The sequence below is a fragment of the Phalacrocorax aristotelis genome, chromosome 1 (genome assembly GCF_949628215.1).
Source record: "Phalacrocorax aristotelis chromosome 1, bGulAri2.1, whole genome shotgun sequence".
NCBI lineage: Eukaryota > Metazoa > Chordata > Aves > Suliformes > Phalacrocoracidae > Phalacrocorax > Phalacrocorax aristotelis.
Genome location: NC_134276.1, coordinates 198,215,985 through 198,240,655, shown reverse-complemented (window position 1 = coordinate 198,240,655; position 24,671 = coordinate 198,215,985). Strand labels below are relative to the sequence as shown.

The window sequence follows — 24,671 nt, the reverse complement described above, 5'->3', positions numbered from 1 at the left end:
TGTAACTCCTATATTTGTCTTGGATTTCCTATACAAGAAAAAAAACCAAATGATAAAGGTAGCATTGCCTTGAGTGTTCAAGCACCAAACTACACAGTATTGATTGTGTTCTCATTCTCAGCAAGTCAGTACAAATAGCTAGAGATTAAACAGTTCAGTCCTAGACTATGCTTAAAGACCTGTCAAAATAGAGTATACCTTATGAAAAAGCTTGAATTTCCCTACAAACTATGACAGTACGCTTCACATAGCATCTGAAATTAAAAACTGAAAAAAACATTCTGCAAAGTTAAAAAAGAGAACTCTTAAGCCTCTGCAAATAATTTTTTAGTCTTAGATATCCTGTCAGACCTATTTTTCAAGTGAGGTTTAGAAACAATTTTGTTTTCATCCTGCCACAAGCCAGAGATACATTACTCAAGTTATCATTCAGGCACCCAGCTAATATAAATCAGCTATCAGCAGAAACAAATTAGATGACAGATTAAATTTTAAAGACACATCAAGTAAATATTGCTACCAGATCCAGAGCACAGTTCATGTTCCCGGTAGACTGAGAAGGTGAAGGGAATATCTGTTTATTCTTGTAAGAATATGTATAAAACGTTTAACCGTATGTATGCCAAATATGACTTGGCTACATACCTCTACATACAGCAGTTCTGTATACATATGCATAACCAATCCAGGACAAAAAAAAAAATATGGAGCAGCTTCACATTTTGATTGCTTCTATCAGTTTATGATTGTGCTGCTGCTGAAATGGACATTTTGGTGTGTTCAGTCTCTGGCAATGGTTTCTTCTCATCATCACCATGTCATTACCAAGAGACACGATCATGTAATGAACTAGTTTTCAGCCATGCACCGGGCAAAGCAACCATGAAATTGCCTGATTGCTGATGTTGAGAAATAAGGGAAGCAACAGAAACATGCAACTAGAGCAATGGAGACAGATCTCTGCAGTGGTAGTCCAGTCTTACACTGGTTTAAACATAACCTACATTATGAGTTTAATGACTCATTTAATTCCCTAACATAGGTTTTTAAGATTACAGTAAGCAAAGTATTTTCAATCTGTAGAATGGTCACTAACAGTGAAAAAAACACCCCAACCTTTTTCTGACAAATAAGGAATATTAAAGTGCAAAGGAATTTAGAGCTTCTCAGACACATTTCTTGCTTGTGGAAGTATGAAAGACAAAGAACACACAGGCTATCAGCAGAAGCAATTTTCCTGAATATCAAGCCCTGAATGACACAAGCTTACGCAGCTCATCAGACTCAGTTTATACAGTCCACCCTTCAGAAATTATAAGGAATAGTCATTATTTTAAGAAAGAGAGACCTCAACATTTATTTTAAACAGAACACATTCATATCTAGTCACTGATGTAGCAATTCCCAAGTGACCTTGTTACTTGACGGAAAAATACAGGCAATAAAATGCAAGTGCTTTATGGTATCACTGATGTGCAAAAAATAAACAGATATACTATATTTACACGCAATAAATGGGAATTTGGTTTTTCAGATCGTTACAAAACTCTTTCTCCCATGAATCAAGAACACCCAATCTCCTGTAGCTACCAGAATAAGCGACATTAAAGAAGATCCCCATTTGCTTTAAGGAATTTGCATTTTATTGGCTCAAAAGGTATTCCTTAGAAGGTCAAATAAAGAAAGTCCATGGGAGTGGTAACTCATCCTGCTTTTGCAGATTAGTAGCCTGGGTAAGTCTGCAACAAACCTTTACCAGCCATTTACATTTTCCAAAAGCTCACGATTTTGTCAGATGAACTGAGCTTTCTCTACAGTCATGGAGAAAAGCTTTATTAGGTCAGGTACTGAACTTCTTACATATACCCCCTTCACCAACACCCTTGATTGAGAACAACCACCCCTCACTCCCACCCCCAAACCCCAAACTAAAATCTTTCATTAGTGGAGGAATCCTTTTTTTCCCCTCTGTTCATAAGTTTCTTCAAAAAGCAGTCCACTCTCAGATGCAGAGCTCAACCTTTTTTCATTTAAAAAGAAAAGGAATTGACAAATAGTGAAGTCTGCTTTCCATCTTAAATACAGGGTTACTGCCATTTCCAATCTTCAGCTCTAGACTTCAGTTTACACAGAAAGTTTACTGCCATGTCAATCATGGCATATAACACGTATAACCATATTAAAAATGAAAAGCCCACACCGCTAACAAAGAACTGTAAACTAAGAAGAAAAAAAAAAAAAGTAAGCCAAAGATCATCAGCTTGATACTTTTTCACAGGTTCCTCACTGCCCTGAAAATTGTATTTATCAGGGAAAGTTTCAACTCTTTCTTAACAGTAGCAGTTTGTTCTTAAAATGCAGTTAAAACTTTCACTGGCTACCTATATGAAAAGCAAGTCAGAATCTTGTTGCCCATGCCAAATTAATGGAAGCAGGAAAAGGTAACTCCAGAAAGACAGCAGAAATTTGGAAAAAATGACATAGGAACAACACTCAGGATAGTCCAAGGAGCAGCATGCTCCATGAACGTACAAAATGCTGCCACAGGACACAGAATTGTGCATTTCAGACTGTAATTGCATCTTGCAGTTCTGCTGAAACAAAAATACAGCAGAGCTTGTATAAAAATATTCTAAAGCAATTAAAACTTTATTATGCATAGCTTGATACAAAACCATGCATATCCAAATGTATGATGAAGTGCTTTATTAAAACCACAGCTGAAGAGCTGAGAAATAATGAAAACTTAAGTAATTTAAACCACTAAAAAGGTGGGAGCATTCAAAAAGTGACTGCACGCAGCACACCAGCACTTACACAGCACTATTCAGGTTCATTTTACCAAGGAAGGACTAATCAAGTCCTGGCTTGTGCACTTACCCAGCACCAGTGACGTTAGTCTTCACTTAAATATATATATATATTTAAAAAAAAAACCCAAAATGTGTATTTTAGTAAAACTACATAAATGCATAATTTTTTTTTAAACTTCTCCCAGGAAGATTAGACTGGTTTCTGGGAAAGGGAAGAGGATGGAGATGGAACATTCTTAACTGATCTGCTCTCACAGAGCACGTTCTGGGAATTAGAAAGCTGGGACTCCTAAAATTCTGCGACCAATTTGTGTCACATATACTACAACATGTACAACTTTATAACTTACGGAAATGGGGCAATATATTGAATGAAGAGCATAGTTTCATATATGTCAAAGACTTCCTCCAACAGTGTTCTTTTTTTTTGTTTGTTTTAAGGATGGCTGGTGTCTCCAACATGATCCAAAATAATTACTTCAAATGTAATTGTCTTTCTGCGTTCCAAAATGATCATTTAATTGAATTCCATTCCATGTTGAGGATAACAGAAAATAATTAGGATCCAAAGAGATAAATACCCAGCATGATATTAGTTAATATGAGAACCTGGAAGACAGTGAAAAAGCCATTAAGTCTCTCTGAAAGAAAACAGAGCTTTCAAATAAATAAGCCATCCTTACAGCAGCGTCCAGAAACAGTGAGAATGATACAAGTGTTCCACGTATTCTAACACTAACACTCAGCTAAAGTTTCAAAAGGGGCAAAACTAGATTAGAAGTTTCACTTTGATTCAGCCCTCTTTCATGAGAAAGAAAATACACGCAAATCATTGAAAGCATAGAATACAACTGCCATGTGCATGATATGCATCAAGAGCATGGTTTTGAAATGTACCTAAAAATCCCTCCAGTAAGAGTAAGAAGGGGGATGAACCTAATTTAAGAGGATTTACATATATATAAGTATGCACAGACAGGACAAAGGAATAGTTTAAGGTAATAAATAATCAGAAGTTATTGGATCCTTAAACATGCAAACCTTGAAAATGGGCATATTGCAGCAATAGGAAGGCATCCACAAAGTTTTTTAAAAAGTGAACCTTAGAGTAACCCTAAAAATGTCTACTTCTGACAGTAAATTCTGGAGTCCAGTAAGAATATTAGACAAAATCCTTCCTTTCAAAATACACAGATGAATATCTGAGCAGGTCAAAGTTTATAATTCTTAAAACAGCCTTCAGTATGCAGACAAAACAGGAGTCAGTTACTCACAAAGATGATAAAAGTTTGGTGTGAAGAGTCCCCTTGGAAATAAAGCTTTTTCAAGTTGCTTAAAATTTGGTCATGGCCAAAGATAACAAAGAAAGCTCAGCATGAGCCTATGACGTGGCACCTACATGCTAAACAGCAGCAGCTTTCAAGATTCTAAACAGAAAAATTTCATCTTTGTCGGTTTAAGTGACACATAACGAATACAGTTTGGTGGCTCAACGAACAGTCAAAGTTTGGTACGTTTCAAAAGAATGCTTATGAATTCATCCTGTAACTACTCATTTGCTTTGAAATCTGGGAATAAGAAGGGTGGCTAGTCAGATGAGAGTCTGCTTAAACAGCTGAATCTGAATTGCACAACAGAAAGGGAAACTAATCAACATTTAGCAAGTACAGCTACCACAAGATAAGGATTGTCTGTTGCTCTGTGCACTACAACAATAGGATTGCTGTATTGTAGGACGATTGTTCAAGACATTTTAAAACATACAACTGGGAGGCAACACTAGTGGAGGAGTTTGAACACATTCCAGAAAAATCTGAAAGGAAAAAGAGAGCATACAAGCAGAAACATTTATGAAAAAAAATGTTTTACAGCTTCTAGAGTATCAGCTGTTCCACTGGTATAGAAAAGACTGATGACAATAGCAGTCTAGTAGAAAATGCTATTAAACATTGCCAGGACAAAACTTGAAGAATTTAAAACCAGCTTTACAAATTTATTTTTTTAGTCAGCTCTAGTTTATATGATTTAGGGCATGTAAAAGACACAGATGATTGCAAAATACAAGATTTAAGTGACTGAATCACACGCAGATCAATGGTACATCATCCAGGATCCAAGAAATATGATGACTATATGAAGTCAGTAACATTTAGAACCATTTACTTCTAATTATCTTGGCAAAGACTACTTATGAGGATTTAAGATCAGAATCCTTTTGCCAGATATTTTTTTCTGAATTATGCAGTAATGCAAGCAGTAAAGAACCTTTAGAAAAAATACTTTTACATATTTTCCATTTGAAGATTTCTATTTTCTCACTTACCAACTTCAGATATAAATTAAAAGAAAACTTAGAGTTATTAAAAACTTAAATAAAGAAAGAATATCAATATATTGCATCAAAAACCTAGTGCCTAGCAGTCTTTCAGAGCAGCTCAGGAGGGCCTATAAAGGCAGGCTACTCCATCTCCCAAATGGAACTTCTTTTTCTTAAATTACTATCTAAAGGATTTTATACAGAGCTTTTTCCAACACATTTGTTTTTTTCTTCTTTGAAAGTAAATGTTCCCCTGTAATTAGAACACACTTGCTAAGCATGGTATCCAACAAAAAGGAAACAGGTGAACTTCAGAGCTCTCTTATGTAAGCATGTCTAGCAATCCTACTCTATTAAAAAGGAAAGAAATAATTTACCATTTATTTGCCTTTTACAGCTATTTAGAAAAATTGGTTCTTAATTTGTGGCTCATTCTAGGACAGGGAACAGAAACGGAAACTGAAGTTGCCATCTGAAAGGGAGATGAATGCAGAAATGTCTACCAGAGATCTGCCGCTCCTGAGATGACATACAGGACAACACAGTAAACTGCAAGTCCTTGAACTAGCCAGTTACTTCACTAGGTTACACAGCTGCATTTCTGGACTTAATTTTCCAGGCCTTTTGTACCTTGAGAGGTATTTCATATAGGGAGATAAAAACTTCGAGTGATCCAGTATAAAAGATCCAGTGCATACTAAAGGCATGAACAGCCTCCTTCTATGATAGCTTGCAGTGTACTTGAGGAAGTGCATGATCTGAATCCTTTTAGAGACCATAACATCACACTAAAAATTTATGCCAGCCTAGCAAAAATTAACAGTGCTTACAATCCTGAGATTGTCTTCCTGGCTTCAACGAAAGGAGCTAGCTGCAAAGACAAAACAAGATGTTTCACTGCTCATGCAGTCAACCCCACAGCACCCGAAGCATCAGTCAAGCGAAGATAATCAAGGGCTATCAAACACCAACACTCTTTGCTATTCTTAGGCAGCACTGAACACAAAGAGTTAACATAAGGCTGACTTGCGTATTCTCATCTTTGTATCTAATGAGATGAATCTGTAGTATGTTTCCCCCCCCCGACCTAAAACAGTTTTATCTTCAACAAAAAAATATTTTTATAGAACTCTGAAGTACTTAGCCATTCTTACCAGCTGAAGGTTAGTTCTCAACATCTGCTTTCACCTCAGTTTTTTTCCAATGACATGCTGCTAGTAATTTCTGAGTGACAGCTGCATTATTACAGCTTTGGAGGGAGGGGAAAGGGAAGAGTAAAGGAAGAGAAGAGAAAAAAAGGAAGGAGGAGAGAAAGGAAAATGAAAGTGGAGGGCATGTTACCATGTTAGGATAGCACGGCCTGACAAAGTCCAAGTGACAGCATGACCAATGAACACTGTTTTCGTAGTAATAAAATAAATGCAACACTGTTTCAAGTATTTTACCTATTCTTGAGTAATAGATGTTTCTTTGTATGAGATACCTTCTTACGTGTACACTTCCTCTACTCACACGGAATAGACTCTATCTGTGTACTACAATGGGAAACATGGAAGAGAGCTATCAATTAAGTGTCCCAAAATACTGGGCTGCATGTATGACACAGTAAAAGAGTACACACTACTATAATTACTCTTTATGGAGGACCTCCCTCTGTGCGTGTAACTACATAATCTATTCTCATCTAGGGGGGAAAAAAGTGGAAAGGAGGAAAAAAAGAACATAAACCATCCCCCACACAAACCTTTCTGAGACATTCATCCTTCAGTCAATCATACTGTGGGAACTGTCTCCCTCTCTCTCCTCTCACAGTAGAACGAGCCCTAAGTCACCCGTATTTCTGACTTCCAGGTTCAGTGCCCAAAGTTAGTGTTGGAGTCATCGGGTTCATTTTTAAGACATCCATCTCCTAAATCAGACCTGTAGCTGAGTATGAGAGGGTTGGACTAGATGACCTTTAAAGGTCCCATCCAACCCAAACTATTCTATGATGTTCCAAACAGGTCAAATATAATGGTGATTTGATCAACTCTAGTACCTTATGTATCTGATACAAGGGACTTTACGAAACCTAAGCCTGTGAATTTGAAGGTAGGTCACATATACTCAGCCTTAACACCATGGCAAGCGTGTTCTTAATTTATAAGCATAGTGTGGATCTCCAAATTCACTACTTTTTTTTTTTAATACCTTCAATAAATCCCACAGTTCTCTGTTTACCATCTGCACCACACAGAAAAATTAGTGTTAAATGCCAGAGATGAAGCACATAGGGGACTATGACATTTTATTTTTTTGAAAGCCAAACCTGGGCCAATAAATGAGCTAAAGCAATCAAAAAAACTGAAATGCCAGAATACAGTAAAAGGCTCCACGATTCCTACAGCATCAAGAAAAACAGAAGGCCATCTGAAATATTTTTTATTATGGACGATTCAGTTATACTGATCTTAGACAACATGGCAATTTAAGTTGGGTGCTAATAATTAATACCTTAAAAATAACCCAAAAGATAGTACTTTCAAAGAAATTAACAGGTTTAAGACCCAAGAAAAATTTCTAAAATATTAATGTATCTCATGCATGCACACACTTTACAAGCCTTGGAAAAGGACAAAGCCCCCATTTATCTAGTTGTTCATGAAGCCCCACTTTTCTTGACTGTGTTGCTCGAAAATCCCTCTATTCTAATAATATAAATCAAGAAATAAGCAAAATATTTTTAATGGTGAGGAAGTTAATACTATGGTTCTTTAGATTAAATAAAACCAAAGGAACACTTAGTCTGTTAAATGTCATTGTAATTGCTGACTGGTATAAGATGGTTTCCTTCCCCCTCTTTCTGCCTTATGCACTTATTTTATTCCCCATGTATTACAAAAATCCTATTTCTCAAATTTTCTCCAGAAATTAGATTGGCAAAAATTTTAGTAGGGCTGCCAGAATTCCTCGCTAAAGCTTTACCAGGCCAAATACAAATAAAGAAACGCAGCGATCAGGTTTTTTCAAATTTCTCTCCTTAATTTGCCTGGTTTTCTTGGCAAACGTTCAAGGTTTCTCAGGGGCCTACGATTCCATTAAAAAAAAAAAACAACAAACCAACCAAACAAAAAAAACCAACCTTGTGAAAAACAAGCAAAAATGCACTAGCACCCCCCAGTAATTCTGGTTCTAGTCAAACTTCACTTTCTCAGCTTCTTTGGTTCTTATGGGCTGCTGTGCAGCCTAGTTTTATCCTGACAACTCAGCAGTTGAGCTCCTGTAGTCCCCGTGTCTCTATACTGACAAATTTAACAAGCCAAGGGATAATTCCTTTCAGGCCTTCACAGTTTCCAGTGCTTTGTTTGTTTGCATATACACCTTAAAATGGTTTATGTTTTGAAACTTCCTGAAGGCAGGCAGCTGAAGTTTTTGGACATCATTAAGTGCTTAAATAACTACATTTCACATCAGATTTTACAGGAAACAATCACTATGCATCTAAAGGAAAAAAAAAAAAAGAAAACAAAAAGAACAGTTTTAATTCAAAATATAAGGACTTGGGATCTGTCAGTAGATTTAGTCAAATTACTGCAATTTACTCATGAATATATGTAAATACTATCATTCCTGCCTCCGTTAACCAGACGAGTAATTATGCCAATTTGTTTTTTTTAATGAGGAACCTCTAGTTTAGTTTGTTATTTACCTAGAGGTCATATATTCTTAGATACACATTTTACTTTTTCTTCCATTTAGGGAATGGTAATTGAATGTTCCACATACGAAGCTTGACTTTTAACCAAATTGGCCTGTGCTCCAGAGAGTCAAAGATTTATTAGAAATCAAGTACTGAAGAATTTTAAAAGTAACCTGTTTTCCGTTTTACCCCAGATATAATCTCTGCCCTTATCACACCAAATAAAATTAAGTAAAAGTGGTCATCACTACAATATTAAATTATACAAAATGCAAGTGGAATTCATATACAGGTTACTTGCAGATGGTTCTTAAGTGCTGCCAAACACCCTGCAACGGGTAGAAACAAAGTCAGCCCAACATTTGCTAATAGCTTTAATAAGGTATAATTACCTTTGTTGTATGATGACAACTGCAGGCAAAGAGTATATTAAGAAATTATAAATTCCCCCACCCCGCAAAAGCCCCAGTGCTTTTTACTGTGTTAAATACTCTAATTCAGTGATCCATGTTATAAATATTTTTTTACATCCATTTTTGTGCCTGGAAAAAATATCTGTGTAGCTGGAAGAAAGAATACTACTAAGTAAATTATATGTTTTACTGAAATTTTCTATTACTGCTACCTAGCCAAGAAATAATAGGATACAAACATATTGCACTATAATAATCACTATTTGCAATCCTAATTCTGTGATAAGTTAAAGTGATTGCTTTGGAATAGTATGTTCTAAATGCTGAAGTTTCTAATTGAAATAGAGAGTACCAACACAGTAACTGTAGATTACGATCCTAAATTTATAAAAGCTTAAAGGTGACTGGTAAAACCAAGAACAACCAGAAAATTTAATCTGAAGCTAGATCAGCATTTTTACATTGCTCAAAAGGTATCTTAAGACAGTCATTTGTTCCAGGAATTTCTTACCTATACACAACTGATAGAGGCAAATTTTAAAATCATTGGTAAAATATATTTTCCATCCATTAATCAGCTTTATTTTTCTCAGATGTAATAACTGCACCAATTAACTTCCTGACAAAAAGGATTAACCTTTGTAACAGACGACCAAGGTAAGTATAATATGGATATTTTGAAAAAGTCATTGAACTTGTCACAGTTAAGATCTGACATGCCTGAACTTCAAGAATCATAAACCAGTCTCTGCTGTGACCAAAGTTTCCTAAGTAAAAAGAACTCATCTTCTTTCTGAAACTGCTAGATACCCTATGAAGCAAAACCAAGATACATCAAGTATATATAAGAAATTTTTAGACACATCTCTCTACTATGTAGTTGTCAGCTTCCGCATAGGAACTATGGGGAAAGATATGATATACATGTAAGGGATAATGAACTAGTAGAACACTGTGAAATTAAACTTTAAGGTTACATTATACTACTGCTTCATATTTTCTAAACAAAGATTCAGATATAAAGGGAGGTCAGAGTATTAAAAGTGAACTGCTTTCAGTCCTCTTTGAAGGTTAAGTCATGTTGTGCAATAGTCCCCTATTTCTGAAAAAAGCTAGCATTTCAATAATTATTCTGTATATAAAAACCAACACCATATGGGACACCATACTTACAAAGTAGTGTGCCAATGGATCTTGTATGTGTGTCTGTCTTGAAGCTAACTGGCAAGCACACCAGTCTCAAATGTAATTCAAGACAGCATAACAAAAGGCAGCCGATGAGAATAATGAAACATCAGACAAAGCAGATGCGGTTTTACTTAACCAGGTAAGCTTTAGAGTCTTCCTTTGAACTTTTTCACATAAGAATACATATGAGTGACATGAAAGGGGGAAACGTCGAAGCGAGTAAGGTGAGGGACAAAACAAGGCATCCTTACGTAATGGCAAAAACCCCACATTGGTTATGAATAGGTAAGGAAGAAATAACATGTGACAGCACAGCTCTTGACCCCTTAAAAATGTCAATGTTCTGTTTATCAAACAAAATCCTTTTTAATGACTTTCTTCCTACATCCACTAGAATTAAGGATATTTAACATTCATACCAGTCAAACAAAACTGTGCAATAATAATTCATTTTCAACTAGTGATTATTCATGAAGTTGCTAACTCACAAGAATGCATGCAAGAAGCCTGAAGCATGCTGCTTCTATCATGGTTTGGCTTTGGAGGGAAATGCTCATGTATGCTGAATTCTTTTGAATAAAAAGATTTTTTACCATCATCATGAAATTGAAATTTTCTGAAAAATAAAAAAATATCCAGCTAGAAAATAATTATATTACTATATACATAATCTCATTCGTTTCTACCAGAGCAGAGACATCTGCATGAATCCTCACCAGCCTGCATATGCAAAAGTAAAACAATTCAACTGGTTTTAAATCCTGGAAAGCATCTGAGGTTTGTGCTGGTCTCCCACTGAATCATAGCTCAAAATAGCTGCCAATTGCGAATTGCTTAAATTAGTGTGGAGAGAGAAGTTTGAAAACAACATAAGGAGTAAGATCTCCAATGTGAAAGCAAAATGTTTGGTTACAAACACAAAAAGAATCACAGGAATAAGATTTGATAAGCTCTATAAGATTTGATATCCATATGCTTAAAAAAACACGTGGTATTAAAGAATAACTAGAACATGTTCAGGTGAATTTAATTTGGCAAAAACATTTCAATTCACATACACAGTCTCTTCTTGAACAAACAAATAAAGTTTACATATAAATGGCCCCTAAGTATTAGTTCTACATAAATTTACTTCTGTGCATATCTTCATTAGCTTCAGGAAGAAGCTACAGAATTTTGTTTTTAAAAATAAAAAAAAATTTACCTTTTGGATTTTATTCCTGTTACTAGTGTACATACATATCACATAAAACCAAATAAACCTATAAATTCTGAAATGGGAAGAGTACTAACATTAGAAGAAACTGTCCGTAATTGTTTGGGTTGGGGTTTTATCTTCAAGACAAGGGGGAAAAATCAAAAGCATATTTGTCCCACATACACTGAACTCCACAGAGAGAGAAGGAACAAAATGACAGATTTTCAATGTATTCAGAAATCTGGTACTTTATTTTTTGTCAAGAATTAAGTCGGTTTTCCTGTATAATAAAAACATTTTTTCCCTAAAGAAACATTCACCATGTTTAAGACAAAAAAAGTGAAGGAATTAGTACTAATTCTTGATGTGATCTAGCGCAAAATGACTCACCATGCGTGGGACAAAATGAAATCCGTATAAAGGTACATAATGAAATTACCTAGATTAAAGACTGGCAAATCAGAACATTTGGAAACCAAAGCTTTTCCTATCATTAATGAAGATTAACTCATTTCTGTCACCACATTACCTTCACATGTTTCCTACTTCAGAACTAAAGTACCAGATCAAATCTACGTAGTCTTTCCAAGCTGTTATGAAAAGGAATGGAAACCGGGGCTTTCCAAAGAGGCAAAACAAACAAACAAAAATATAAATGGAAATACCCCACCCCCACTCCTACACCAAATCTTACTTGTTTTTCTTATGCTATGATTCCAGCATTATAATAATATTCCTCCTCACTTGATCGTTAAAAAAAACCAAACCCAACCAAACAACAAAAAACAAACAAAACCCCCCAAAATAACCAAACCATAAAAACAACCAACAAACGCTTATTCCCCTCAGACTGTAAAAAAACCCACAAAAAACACAAACAGCTTTTGGAGCACATCTTCACAATAAATGTTCGAATTAAATTACTATCTCTTTCCTCCAAAGACAAAAACCCACATGCTGTTTCTATACCTGCATGCGGGTTATCAATGTGAAAATGAAACAGTATTCAAAAATGAATCAGTAATTTTCTGAATTGTAACTATGAGGAAAAACTGTTCAAGTGCTAAAATCTTAAGATGAGCAATTACATGTATATCAAAAAAAATAACAGGTATGTTAACTTTGATATGCATCCATTCAAGTAAGCTTTGTAGCATTTACCTGTATCCAAGCGCTTTACAGGGGACTCATCATCAACCTCAGAATCTCCACAAGCACTCCTTGATCTTTTCCTTGGGTGCAGAAGTGTCTCCAACCTTGGAAGGACTACAGACAAAAAGGTTTTGGTCCCTAGCTGTGGAGAAGTTGGCTGGGTTTCAGTGTTCTTTGCAGACTTTTGGGGGCTTATACTTTTCGATTTGCAGAAGAGAATGGATGTACGTCTGTTTACATCAGTTGATGACTCAGCTACAGAAGAAACAGTCGACTCATTGAGATTACTGTCAAGTAAGTGTTCTGGAGTGTGTCCATTTATTTCTTTCTGAATGGAAGTGCTATATAATTCATTATCAAATTTTACTCTTTTGTAAAGCTTACTCTGCTCTGGATTGAGTTCTACTGGTTTGAGGGTTGGTGGTTCTGAATTAGTCTCCAAGTTTGAAGGAAGAGGTAATGCATCTGATGGTTCAAGTTTAGGGGGAGATTTATCTCCTGAAAAAATTATAAATAGAGTGTGATTTTTGAAAACCTGTAGTTATAAAGTCTATTATAAAACTCACTATAAATGTGCAGCCCACCAAATAAATTGTTGTTTGGAAACAAAGCATAACATTTTAAAAACAAACCTTGTCTAGCAACAATCTGCCCTAGTTAGTAGTTCCTACTTTTATACTGGGAATGTAACATGGATAGAAAAGTAGGTGTTTATAGTTGGTGTTAACAATTTACACCTCAATAAATACTTTTTACTTCTCATGCAGTTATGTTAGTTTCATTAACTAAAAACTAAGAAATCTATTTTTTTAAATAGGAAGTTGGGGTGGTGGATGATTATCTGTTAAATGCAATTACACTGCCATTCAAGTAAAATTTTTGATAATATACATTTTTATCTATTTCACCTTATCAATATTCACCTTACCTGCCTATAGACAAATTTTAGCAGATAAGCATTTTTTAAAAAAAAAAAAAAGTATTTGTAACCTGACCTACTAGAGTCAGCTAAAACGTGTTATAAAATTTACAGAAAGGCAAGATTCACAAAGCTGTTTTACAGTTGTGGCTAGAAGTTTTATCTACCAAAAAGAAAAATAAATTTAAAAAGGGAGGGGAAAACACCACCCCCCCAACCACCACCCCACAGTCTTGCAGCTCGATTAGCCATTAGTTGGCAAATACACACTAGACAATGCAGACTTGATAGGAGAGATCAGAAAATCCACCCTCTACCATTTTTTGTTCCTCCTCCCCCCACTTTTTTTTTTTTTTAAATGTGATTATGTCCCAGCCAATTCCAATAATTCCATGCTGGGAAAAGACAATGGAGATATAACTATGAGTGTACAAAACTAGCTTCAGTTTTTCATCCCATAGCCAAAATGATGGGAAGAAAAAAAAAAACCAAAACCCAAACTATTTTACTGTTGTAGCATTCCCAAATACAAGTAGAAGGACTTCCTACTTCATAACTATCAACTCAAAAAGATGTTTAAACCTTTTTTCTAGCTTCCAAAAGAATCTTTTAAAATATAAATTAATAAGAAGAAAGAAGATTCTTCTTCTAGTGTAACTGTATGAGACCAAGATAATATTTATGCTATCACATAAAATTTTGAAGTTTACTTAATTTTTCTACACCACCTGAAAAAAAAAATGAAAAAACCCAGGGGTTTAAGCCCTATATCTGTAGCGGATTAAATATTATCTCTATGTTGTTTTGGTTTTGTCTCAGCAATGCTTACTTGGAAATCGATGACTTCTAAGCACAGAAAAATATCTGCCCCATTGTTTAAGGTTTAATCAAACAACAGCATAGCTCATATTAAAAATATATTGTTAAAATAAAGTGTGACTATGCTCACATCCTTTGAAGGCATACAAGTATTAAGATTGGTAAATATTATTTCAGGAAGACATTTAGAACAAAATTTACAGTCAGATAAGCACATTTAAAGCACTACCAATTTAAAAAGCCTGTAGTTTAGAATGTCCAAGATGACTGCTCTTTGTGAACAAATTCTGATTTTCTTAAAATTAGAAATTGTTCACTAAAAGATTTAAGCACAGAAAAACACCTGAGATCTGTTCAGACACTAAAACCTATATTTCACAGGGTTATTCCGGTACCATATTTTTCACATGAGCAGAAACTGAGAAGAGACTTGCAAGGTGGGTAATTCACAGCTTTTCTAAAGTCAGCTCCTGTAGAGACCCTGGGCACAGGATTCTACTCTTTCCTCATCTTTCTTTGTGGCAATTTTTTTTTCTTTACTCCTCTAAGTACCTTCCATTTCAGAATCAAAATTTGAACTAATGACTACTACTTTTCACTATATCAGAATTGTAAGAACAACACCAATGAACTCTGGATCATGCTTTTCATTATGCTTTTTTAGAAGTGTACTGTAAATATAAGAAAACAGCTCCTGCTCACTTTTGGACTATATTTTGCACAACAGCTGCAGTGAAAGGCTGTGTCATAAAAATGTTAAGCTACAAATAAAAACAGTTAGTGACTCATTATCTGCCAGAAACTATATTCCTAAAGAACTATATTCAGGAGCACCATCACTTGAAGGTTTTAAAAAACAAACAGACAAAAAAAAACAAATCCAAACCCCCCAAACCAAACAAAAAACCCACCAAAAAAAAAAACAACCAAAAAAAAAAAAATTAAACATTTTAAGAATACTTAACGGCCTCAGAACAAATATATTGATTCACGTACAGTGTCGTTCAAATCTCAAGCAAATCAAATGTTTGAAAAGCACTTTCTTAGTCACACTAAGAATTAAGAACTAAGTGCTCTTTGAATGGCAGTTAAGGACAGTCATTTTATCGACTTCACCTTTCAAAAATTTTGATAACATCAAGCTGCACCAGACACAGACTGTTTTATTTATTACCATTCTTACACTTTCCCTTGAGCTCCTTCCTCCTCCCATTTTATGCACTTATTCAAAATGAAACATGCCTCTAACTCTTGAAGAAAAATAGGTTAGCATTTTAGAGAAGAGCTGATCCTGAAATAAACTCAGCAGAACTTTTTTTTTTTTGTCAGAAAGAGAGACTCGTTTCTCTTTGCATGATTCAAAAATGAGCAATAAAGACCTCTGTAACTGATTTAAAAGCTAAAAAAGCAAGTAAAATATTAAACTGAAATATAAAGTTAGGTCTTTCTAGTATACTGCTCTCATTGAAACCGAAGGGACTTAGCCAAAAGTAGATGCAGTTCTGAGACCAACATTTTGAGAAGGAAGAGAAGCACAAGGGGAAGGGCTGGTTAGGTATGGCTGACTTGTTTCTACAACATGAAGTTTGTTAAACCCTATCAATAGTTAGCTTTATTTTAAAAAAATAAAAATCAAACCAACCCAAACCTACCCTCCACACTCCCCAGAGCTTGGTGTAGAGAATAAAAAAATTACAAAAGACAGTACAACAGCCAGAGTTTTCAGCACTATTGACCTAGGCTCAACATGATCCCTCACACATATTTTGGCACTTAAGTGGGTTTCCAAAAGTACAAAGATGTTTTCCACTTAGGCATTTCTGATTCCTTTCGTATCAGATTGTTGGCACTTTCATTTCTAAACACCTAAATTTTTAAAAAGCCTTGCTGCTGTGAAAAATAATGGAGGGAGTTTTTGTTTAAAAAGATCATTCTCCTATTCTCAAAATATTTGTTGTGACTAAGTGGTTATTTGGAATTTTAAAAATTCAATATAATATCCATTTATTACACACTGATTCTCATGATTAAAGCACCTGACTGAAGAGGTTCAGAACAGTACTGACTTAAACATGGTTTAAAATCTTACCTTCTTCTTCTCCATCTTGTTCTAATGCTGCACTTTCTTCTTCAAAACTTCCAATACCTGATTCTATTTGAGGAGCTTGGTTGTGTTGCTGACTTAGTTTGTTGCGAATAATGCTGATTTCTTTCTTTAACAGCTTTGCTCTTTTGCTCCTTGACCCACTGGATTTCATTGCACAGGTGAGATCAAGTTTTTCTAGCAACTCTCTGAGCTGTTCTTCCAAGGACATATGTGCTCTGTTCGCAGGATTCAGTAACCTATCCACTGAAGTCAAAATACATATAATTGAAAATGTGTTAGCATTGCCCGGAATATTTCCCAGAATAATAACACCAACAGGAAGACAAAAACAAAATTTAATTCCCAGAATTATAAAATGTAATCAAAAAGCTACTTAGATTACAGTCTTAGTAGCTTCACCGTTACCAGTGAAGAAATGTTGAAAGAATTCCTACTGTGTAATTACTATTCTTCTTGATAAGCATTTTGCTCAGGAAAACTACGTAGTAGACGAAAGAATTCAAAGGTCAGAAGACAAACATAATTAATCCTTCCACCCTAACAGATTTGCTTCTTGTCAAAGAGAAGGGCAAGATTATGGTTATGGTTATAACAGAAACATGTTAATTATTCTCCTTTATTGCCAAAACCTCAGAAAACTGATACATATGTCAAAAGAAGTAATTTTAATTCCTAGTATTACAAACATGCTTGATTTTTTAGTTCAGTAAGTCATTTAAGAGTATGCTTAAGTCTACACACACTGGTAGCCATTTTTCATGACTTACAAGCATATAAAATCATGTGAAAGAAAGCGCTCAATTTAAAAACCTTTCTCATGGATCTTGTTAAATTAGGCTCTGGCATTGTCAAAATCAGCATCTGGGTAACACCCTTCTAAGGACAGATCTAGCAGAATAGAAACACTTGAATCTTTCAAGCAATGTTTTTATTAGGGGGAATCTAGTCAGCAAACGGAGCAGCAACAATCCTAAACATCTGTATGGAATGTACACACTGTGTGTAATGAAAAATGAAATTTTTACAAATAATCCAAAACCATCTTACCATCTTCCCAAGAGAAAGGCTGGGGTGACTCAAGTTTAGGCCGTTCAGGTAAGTGCATTCCAGTTTCATTATTATAACCGATTCCTTCAGCATCTCGCCTAGCTTGCCTGAGAACTACACCTCCTTGATCTCTTAACCGCACTGCAGCTCTATAGAATATTGTATCTTTTGCATTGTATTTCATACAGTTATCTATGATAAGATTGAAGTCTTCTTCAAACTCACTGAGGTTTTTATAGCCTTGAGCATCTAACCGTTTTCGCATGGTAGAGAAATCCATAGGGTGTTTAATATGATCCAAATAGTCTGGAACCTTTGAATAGATATTTAAAACACAAATGAGTAAAATTATTACAGGCAAAGTAACATTAGCTATTAACTGATGCACATTTTCTAATGTATTTTGTAACACCTCAAATCAAGAACTTCAAAATGTAGCTTAGAATTTGCACATATTGATATTGTAACACTTGCATGCCAACAGAAGTTTGCATACTACCAGATTCTGCATCTTAGGTAACATGTTGGAGCTGAAACTACACGTTTTTAGAATTCCGTGGGTTTATGTACATATTATACATGTATTTATGCATATGCACCCTTGCAAATATATGTATACATATATTCACATGTATAACATACACAAGCGTATCTAGTATATGCACACATGTATATATATAAAATTCAGACATGTCTACATGTTATTTATGCACATGTATAAGTGTGTTTATATGTACGTATGCACACATACACACACTCACATGCACTCTTAAGTTTGTCTGGTTTCCCACTGAATGAAAAGGAATTTCACCTGCAAGTAAGAACACAGAGACCCTTTAAGAGACCCTTTGAGTTTGCTTAATCAAATAATTCTAATGAAAAAGATCAATACGTTACTCTCTACAAGTATTTTCCAGAAATTATTTTGGTATATGAGCATAAATAGACTTTCTTAGCAGGAAGTCATAACTCACAACGTAAATTATCAGAATAGAAATTAAAAGGTAATACTGCTCCCAACTCTGCATGCAATGATTTGTTTCTTGTACTTAAGTGCCACCAAGTCATAGCTAAACATAAGGAAACACAACTTAAAACATACCTCTTTAAGGTTCACTGGTTGAGCAAATATACGAGCAGAATCCTTTTCCTGCAGCTGATCCAGAACTGATCGCAGAAGTACAGTGAATGGAGTAAGCTGAAGTTCCATAGCAACCTGCTCAATCTTGACCTGATGTTGTAAAAATTATCCAATTGAACATGTTTCATTAAGATCCTGTTTTAAGTCGTTTTGCAGCAATAGTGAAGTACTTTTAGGTATGAAACACAATATACTTTAAGTAACTTAGTTCAATGCCACTTTCCATATCATCAGTTTGCATTTGTTGACATACATTTTCAGCTGATGACTTGATAAGAAAAATAATTCTCATCCCTTCATTGTAGACTCAACTTCAACAGGCTTCTCAAAACTCAAATTTATATTTCATCTATAAATTAATTTTGTTCCATTTTTTTAACTTTTAAAAGATCTTTTAACTTTTTTCTTTGAAAAAGATGTTACATGAACATTTTCATATTTTGCCATCAATGTGACAATAAGAACAAGAATTTAAAGGTATTAAAATTAAGTTTCCATTGTAGTGCCATGTTCAAAGCGTAAAAAGAGAATTTCATTAATGTTTACAAGCTATGTAAGAGAACACAAAGAGTAATTTTAAAGACAATGTTCTATGTAAGTTCCAAGAAAATAATTGCACAAAACAGAATCAACAACGTCTTCAAATACTTAATTATCCTTCAGAATTTTCATTATTTGTGATGATATTACAACTCCTCTATAGTTTTATTTTCAGGCTACTTAAAGAGTTATCAACACTGAAACAGTCTTGTTACGGCAAAAATAAATTTTAACGACACATTAATGGCGTGTGTGTATACACATAACATAAACATGTAAACAAAGTATACACACACAAACACACATAAAATACATGTGTAGAAATACTAATACAAAATACATATGTATAGCAAGGGATATGTGTATATACAGGAATGATGCATGGAACTGCAGAAAGCAGTGCAGAAAGCACTCAAGAAGTACAAACTATATTAGCTTGCAATGAATAGTCACAGCTTGCAAAAAGTAAAAATGGAATGGTGTTTATATAAACAAGGACAATTAAAGACTCATAAGTGCAAATATTTTGCTTTCACAGTTTTCATATAAAATGCTATCTTCCTGCATTACCGCTTCCTCAAATTTCTTCTCCCAGCACTGTTATCTCTAAAATGTTGTAGGACTGAGATACAGCTCTTTTTAACACTTGTTTTGGTGACAGAAGAATAGAAGTGCTACTCAATATAGGCACGTGCATTGGGAAAACCTGAAGAGATCCTATTTTCTACAGTTGTTCAGAAACCAATTGTCTTTTTAAGTCTGACAGAATGGCTTGTTAAATAATTTCTCTACACCAATGCACACCGCATGGGCAACAAACAGGAGGAGTTGGAATTCACCATCTGCTACAAAGCTAGACCTAGTTGCCATTACTGAAACTTGGTGGAATGAATCCCGTGTGTGGAGTGTGACTATTGATGGCTACAGGCTGTTCAGAAGGGACAAGCGAGGAAGGAGGGGTGGAGGCACTGCCCTCTACATAAAAAAAAAAAAAAAAAAATCAATACAGTGTGAAGAGTTGTTCCTGAAGAATAATCACAGGCAGGCTGAAAGCTTATGGGTCTACTACAGGCTGCCTTATCAATGGGAGCATACAGATGAAGCCTTCTTACTCCAGGTAGAGGAGGCATCATGCTCACAGGTTCTTGTCCTGCTGGGGGACTTCAACCACGCCGACACCTGCTGGAAAAGTAGCACAGCAAGGTGTAGGCGATCCAGGACACTCCTGGAGTGCATTGAAGATAAATTCTTAAGCCAGGTAATAGACAGCCCTACCAGAAGAAATGCAATACTGGACCTGTTGGTCACCAACACAAATGAGCTAACTGGTGACATCAAGACTGGAGGCAGCCTAGGCTGCAGTGATCATGCACTGATGGATGATAACAATCCTGAGGGGTATGGGTCAGACAAAGAGTCAAGTCAGGACCCTGAATTTTAGGAAAGCAAACTTCCAGCTCTTCAAGGAGTTAATCCACCAGACACTCTGGGAAACTGCCCTCGGGGACAAGGGAGCAGAACAGAGCTGGCAGGTCACTAAGGACACTTTCCATAGAGCACAAGAGCTCTCAATACCCAGGTATAAGAAATCAGGCAAGGAAGGGAAGAGACTGGCATGAATGAGTTGAGATCTGCTGGTCAAACTAAAGGGCAGGAAGGAAATGCGCAGGCAGTGGAAGCAGGGATGGGTATCCTGGGAAGAGTATAGCCTGGTTGTGTAGGGATAGGGTCAGGAAGGCCAAGGCGCAGCTGAAGCTGAACATGGCAAGGGATGCAAAGAATAACTAGAAGAGATTCTATAACCACATCAGCCAGAAGAGGAAGGTCAAAGAAAGCGTACTCCTCCTGATGGGCAGGACTGGCAAACTGGTAACGACAGACAAAAAGGCTGAGATACTCACCAATGTCTTAGCCTCAGTCTTCACCAGCAACCTCTCTTCCCACACCTCTCAAGTGGATGGACAGCAAGACAGGGACTGGGGGAGCAAAGTCCCTCCCTCTATAAGAGAAGATCAGGTTCGAGACCACCTGAAGAACCTGGATATACACAAGTCTATGGGACCTGATAAGATGCATCCCAGAGTCCTGAGGGAATTGTCTGACGTAGTTGCCAAGCTGCTCTCCATATCTGAAAAGTCATGTCATGCAGGTGAAGTCCCTGGGGACTGGAAGAAGCGAAACATTGTGCCCATTTTTTAAAAGGGTAGAAAGGAGGATCCTGGGAACTACCAACCTGTCAGCCTCACCTCTGTGCCTGGGAACATCATGGAACAGATCCTCCTAGAAGTTATGCTAAGGCACATGGAGGACAGGGAGGTGATCCAAGGCAGCCAGTGTGGCTTCACCAAGGGCAAGTCCTGCCTGACCAACCTAGAGGCCTTCTGTGATGGAGTGACTGCACCAGTGAACAAGGGAAGAGCTAGGGATGTCATCTATCTGGACTTCAGTAAAGCCTCTGACACAGTCCCCCACAGCATTCTTCTTTCTAAATTGGAGAGATACGGGTTTGATGGGTGGATTGTTCAGTGGATGAGGAATTGGTTGGATGGTTGTATCTAGAGGTAACGCCTCGATGTTCAGATGGAGGGTGGTGACAAGTGGTGTCCCTCAGGGGTCCATACTGGGACCAGTGCTGTTTAATATCTTCATCAGTGACACAAACAGTGGGATTGAGCACAACCTCAGCAAGTTTGCTGATGACACCAAGCTGAGTGGTGTGGTTGACATGCCTGAAGGGTGGGATGGCATCCAGAGGGACCTGGATAAGCTCAAGAAGTGGGCCTGTGTGAATCTCATGAGGTACAACAAGGCCAAGTACAAGACGCTGTATATGGGTCAGGGCAACCCCTGATCGATCAATACAGTCTGAGGGATGAAGGTATTTAGATCAGGCCTGCAGAGAAGGACTTGGGGGTACTGGTGAAAGAAAAGATGGACATGAGCTGGCAAGGTGCGCTTGCCGCCCAGAAAGCCACGGTATCCTGGGCTGCATGAAAAGAAGCGTGGCCAGCAGGTTGAGGCAGGTGATTCTGCTCTGGTGAGACCCTACCTGCTGTACCACATACAACTCTAGAGTCCTCAGTACAGGAAAGACACAGACCTGTTGGAGCAGGTCCAGAGGAGGGCCACAAAGATGATCCAAGGACTGGAGCACCTCTCCTGTGAGGACAGGCTGAGAGAATTGGGGTTGTTCAGCCTGGACAAGAGAAGGCTCCAGGGAGATCTTATTGTGGCCTTTCAGTACTTAAAGTGGGCTTGTAAGATAGAGAGAAACAGGCTTTTTGGTAGGGCCTATAGCGATAGGACAAGGACTAATGGCTTTAAACTAAGAAAAAAAAAAAAAAGGTAGATTTTGACTAGATATAAAGATGAAATATTTTACTATAAGGGTGGTGAAGCACTGGAACAGGTTGCCCAGAGAGGTGGTGGATGCCCCATCCCTGGAAACATTCAAGGTCAGGTTGGATGGGGCTCTGAGCAACCTGACCTAGTTGAAGATGTCCCTGCTCACTGCAGGGGGGTTGGACTAGATGGCCTTAAAGGTCCCTTCCAACCCAAACCATACTATGATTCTATGATAATTTTATATACTTCAAACAGTTTGTGTGAGTGTGCGCACACGTTTCTTGATCCTACATGAGGATTAAAAGAAAAACACTGCAGTCTTTCTATTGCAAAAACTGTGTGTGAGAATATTTAAACCATCTTTCCTTCAGAAAAGTTTCACCAGAATAAAAGGTACTCCATTTACCTGTTCTCTTTTTAATTTTTCACGCTTACGTATAAGTTCAATCAACAAACGTGCTCTTTCAAGATCATGGCGCAGCCTTTGCCAGTACTTCAATTTTTCTTTTAAGGCCTGCATTTCTTCATCATCTTCTCTCTAAGAAAAGAATCAAAAGGTTTTCATCAAATGAAAAACACTAACCTCTTTTTATAAGCTAGTTTCATGCAATTACAGAATGTATTCACAGGAAAGGAGAAACTACTGTCTTATAGTTACAGCACTTGGTCAGAAGCTTCGTACTGCAACAAAAGAATACCTCTGGTCAGGGTATCTTCTAGAGTTTCTCAACTGTCTAGCTGAAAACAAAATCTATAAACTGGAAAGCAATCCTATGGTGAAGGCTATTTACATCAGAAAAAGCAATATAGCAAACAGCAACCTAGCTGCAAAATAAGATTCAGTATTTTCACATCAAAATCCAAAGCAGGTTAAGATCATCAGCTTCTTCAGAAACTCAAGCCTGGTAGAAACAAATTCTTGTTTCTCCACTTCCCCTGCACCCAGCAGAATTAGGACACACTTGTAACAGAACAACACCATCATGACTTCTGAGGACAGGAAATGAAAAGCAGTTTATTAAATAATGTAACTTCAAATAGTACTGCAAATGGATAAAAATGGGTAATGCAGTAATACAACCTTTCAGTGAATGGATAAAGAATTTAATTTACACATTTTTAGGATGAAAGACTGTTTAAACACTTGCAGTATTTAGTTTGATCTGTACATACAGAAAACTGTATTTTTTTAAACAATTTTTCATAGGAAAAAGAAGGATACTGGAATACTACCTGTAACATTCAAATGGTATTGATAATTCACCAGAAACAATGCCATAAAAAAAGTCCTGATATTAGCACCAAGTACACAAAAGAAACATCTGCTTTAGAAAATTACTACGTTTAAAATAATTTTTTTATAAAAGAATCTCAGAAAGAGATCCAACGCTTTGTATGCTTGCCTGTAACTAGCATAACGCAATATACACTTGATAAGTAAACGTCATGTTTTTTTAAACTAAAACAAACAATAAATTCCATAAGTTATAAAATAAAAGAAGAATAAAGAAAACCAGCTAAGCAGATGAACAATAACCAACATTACGAATTGTTATACTCAAAGCAAAAACCTCCTTAATAGACGGGTAATTTAGAAATATCACAGATCCTCTAAAGGAAGCTTGTGCAATTTTTCAGACAGAAGGTTCTAAAAATAGAATTGCAAACACTGGCAGTTTAAAAAAATTTTAACAGATTTGTGAGTGCTATGATTCCATGATCAGCATCATATTGTACTGCTTTATAGACTTTGTAAAAGTAAAGGCAAGTACCTGTGGAAGCTATGAAGTTAGTTTTATTCAGATCTCTGACTTCACTGACGTTGAAAATCCTTAACTATCAACTATCTCTGTATTACAATATAGCAATCTAGAAATAAGAGTTTGTTCCTCTTAATAAAAAGAAAAAAGGGGAAAAAAAAAAAAAAAAAGGGAAAAAACCTGCACACAAAAGACCACCAAAAAATTCTACCTAGAAGCTTATAGTTCCCTTT

The 24,671-nt window shown here is 36.2% G+C and overlaps 1 protein-coding gene across 8 annotated transcripts in view; it reads right to left on the bottom strand.

Annotated features, from left to right (window-relative positions):
* BRD1 (bromodomain containing 1) overlaps positions 1–24,671 on the bottom strand; it is a 61,748-nt gene that overhangs the window by 15,241 nt on the left and 21,836 nt on the right. For 5 of the 8 annotated variants that reach the window (XM_075081264.1, XM_075081265.1, XM_075081266.1 and 2 more), the window contains exons 4-8: positions 23,085–23,216; positions 18,755–18,883; positions 17,653–17,965; positions 16,588–16,848; positions 12,770–13,258 (exon numbers count right to left, since the gene is read on the bottom strand). In XM_075081264.1, coding sequence (XP_074937365.1) covers positions 12,770–13,258; positions 16,588–16,848; positions 17,653–17,965; positions 18,755–18,883; positions 23,085–23,216 — 1,324 coding nt within the window. Of the gene's footprint in view, positions 1–3,251; positions 3,423–5,178; positions 11,027–12,769; positions 13,259–16,587; positions 16,849–17,652; positions 17,966–18,754; positions 18,884–23,084; positions 23,217–24,671 lie in introns of those variants that run through there. The other 3 variants (XM_075081271.1, XM_075081269.1, XM_075081267.1) reach the window with 3 other exon arrangements.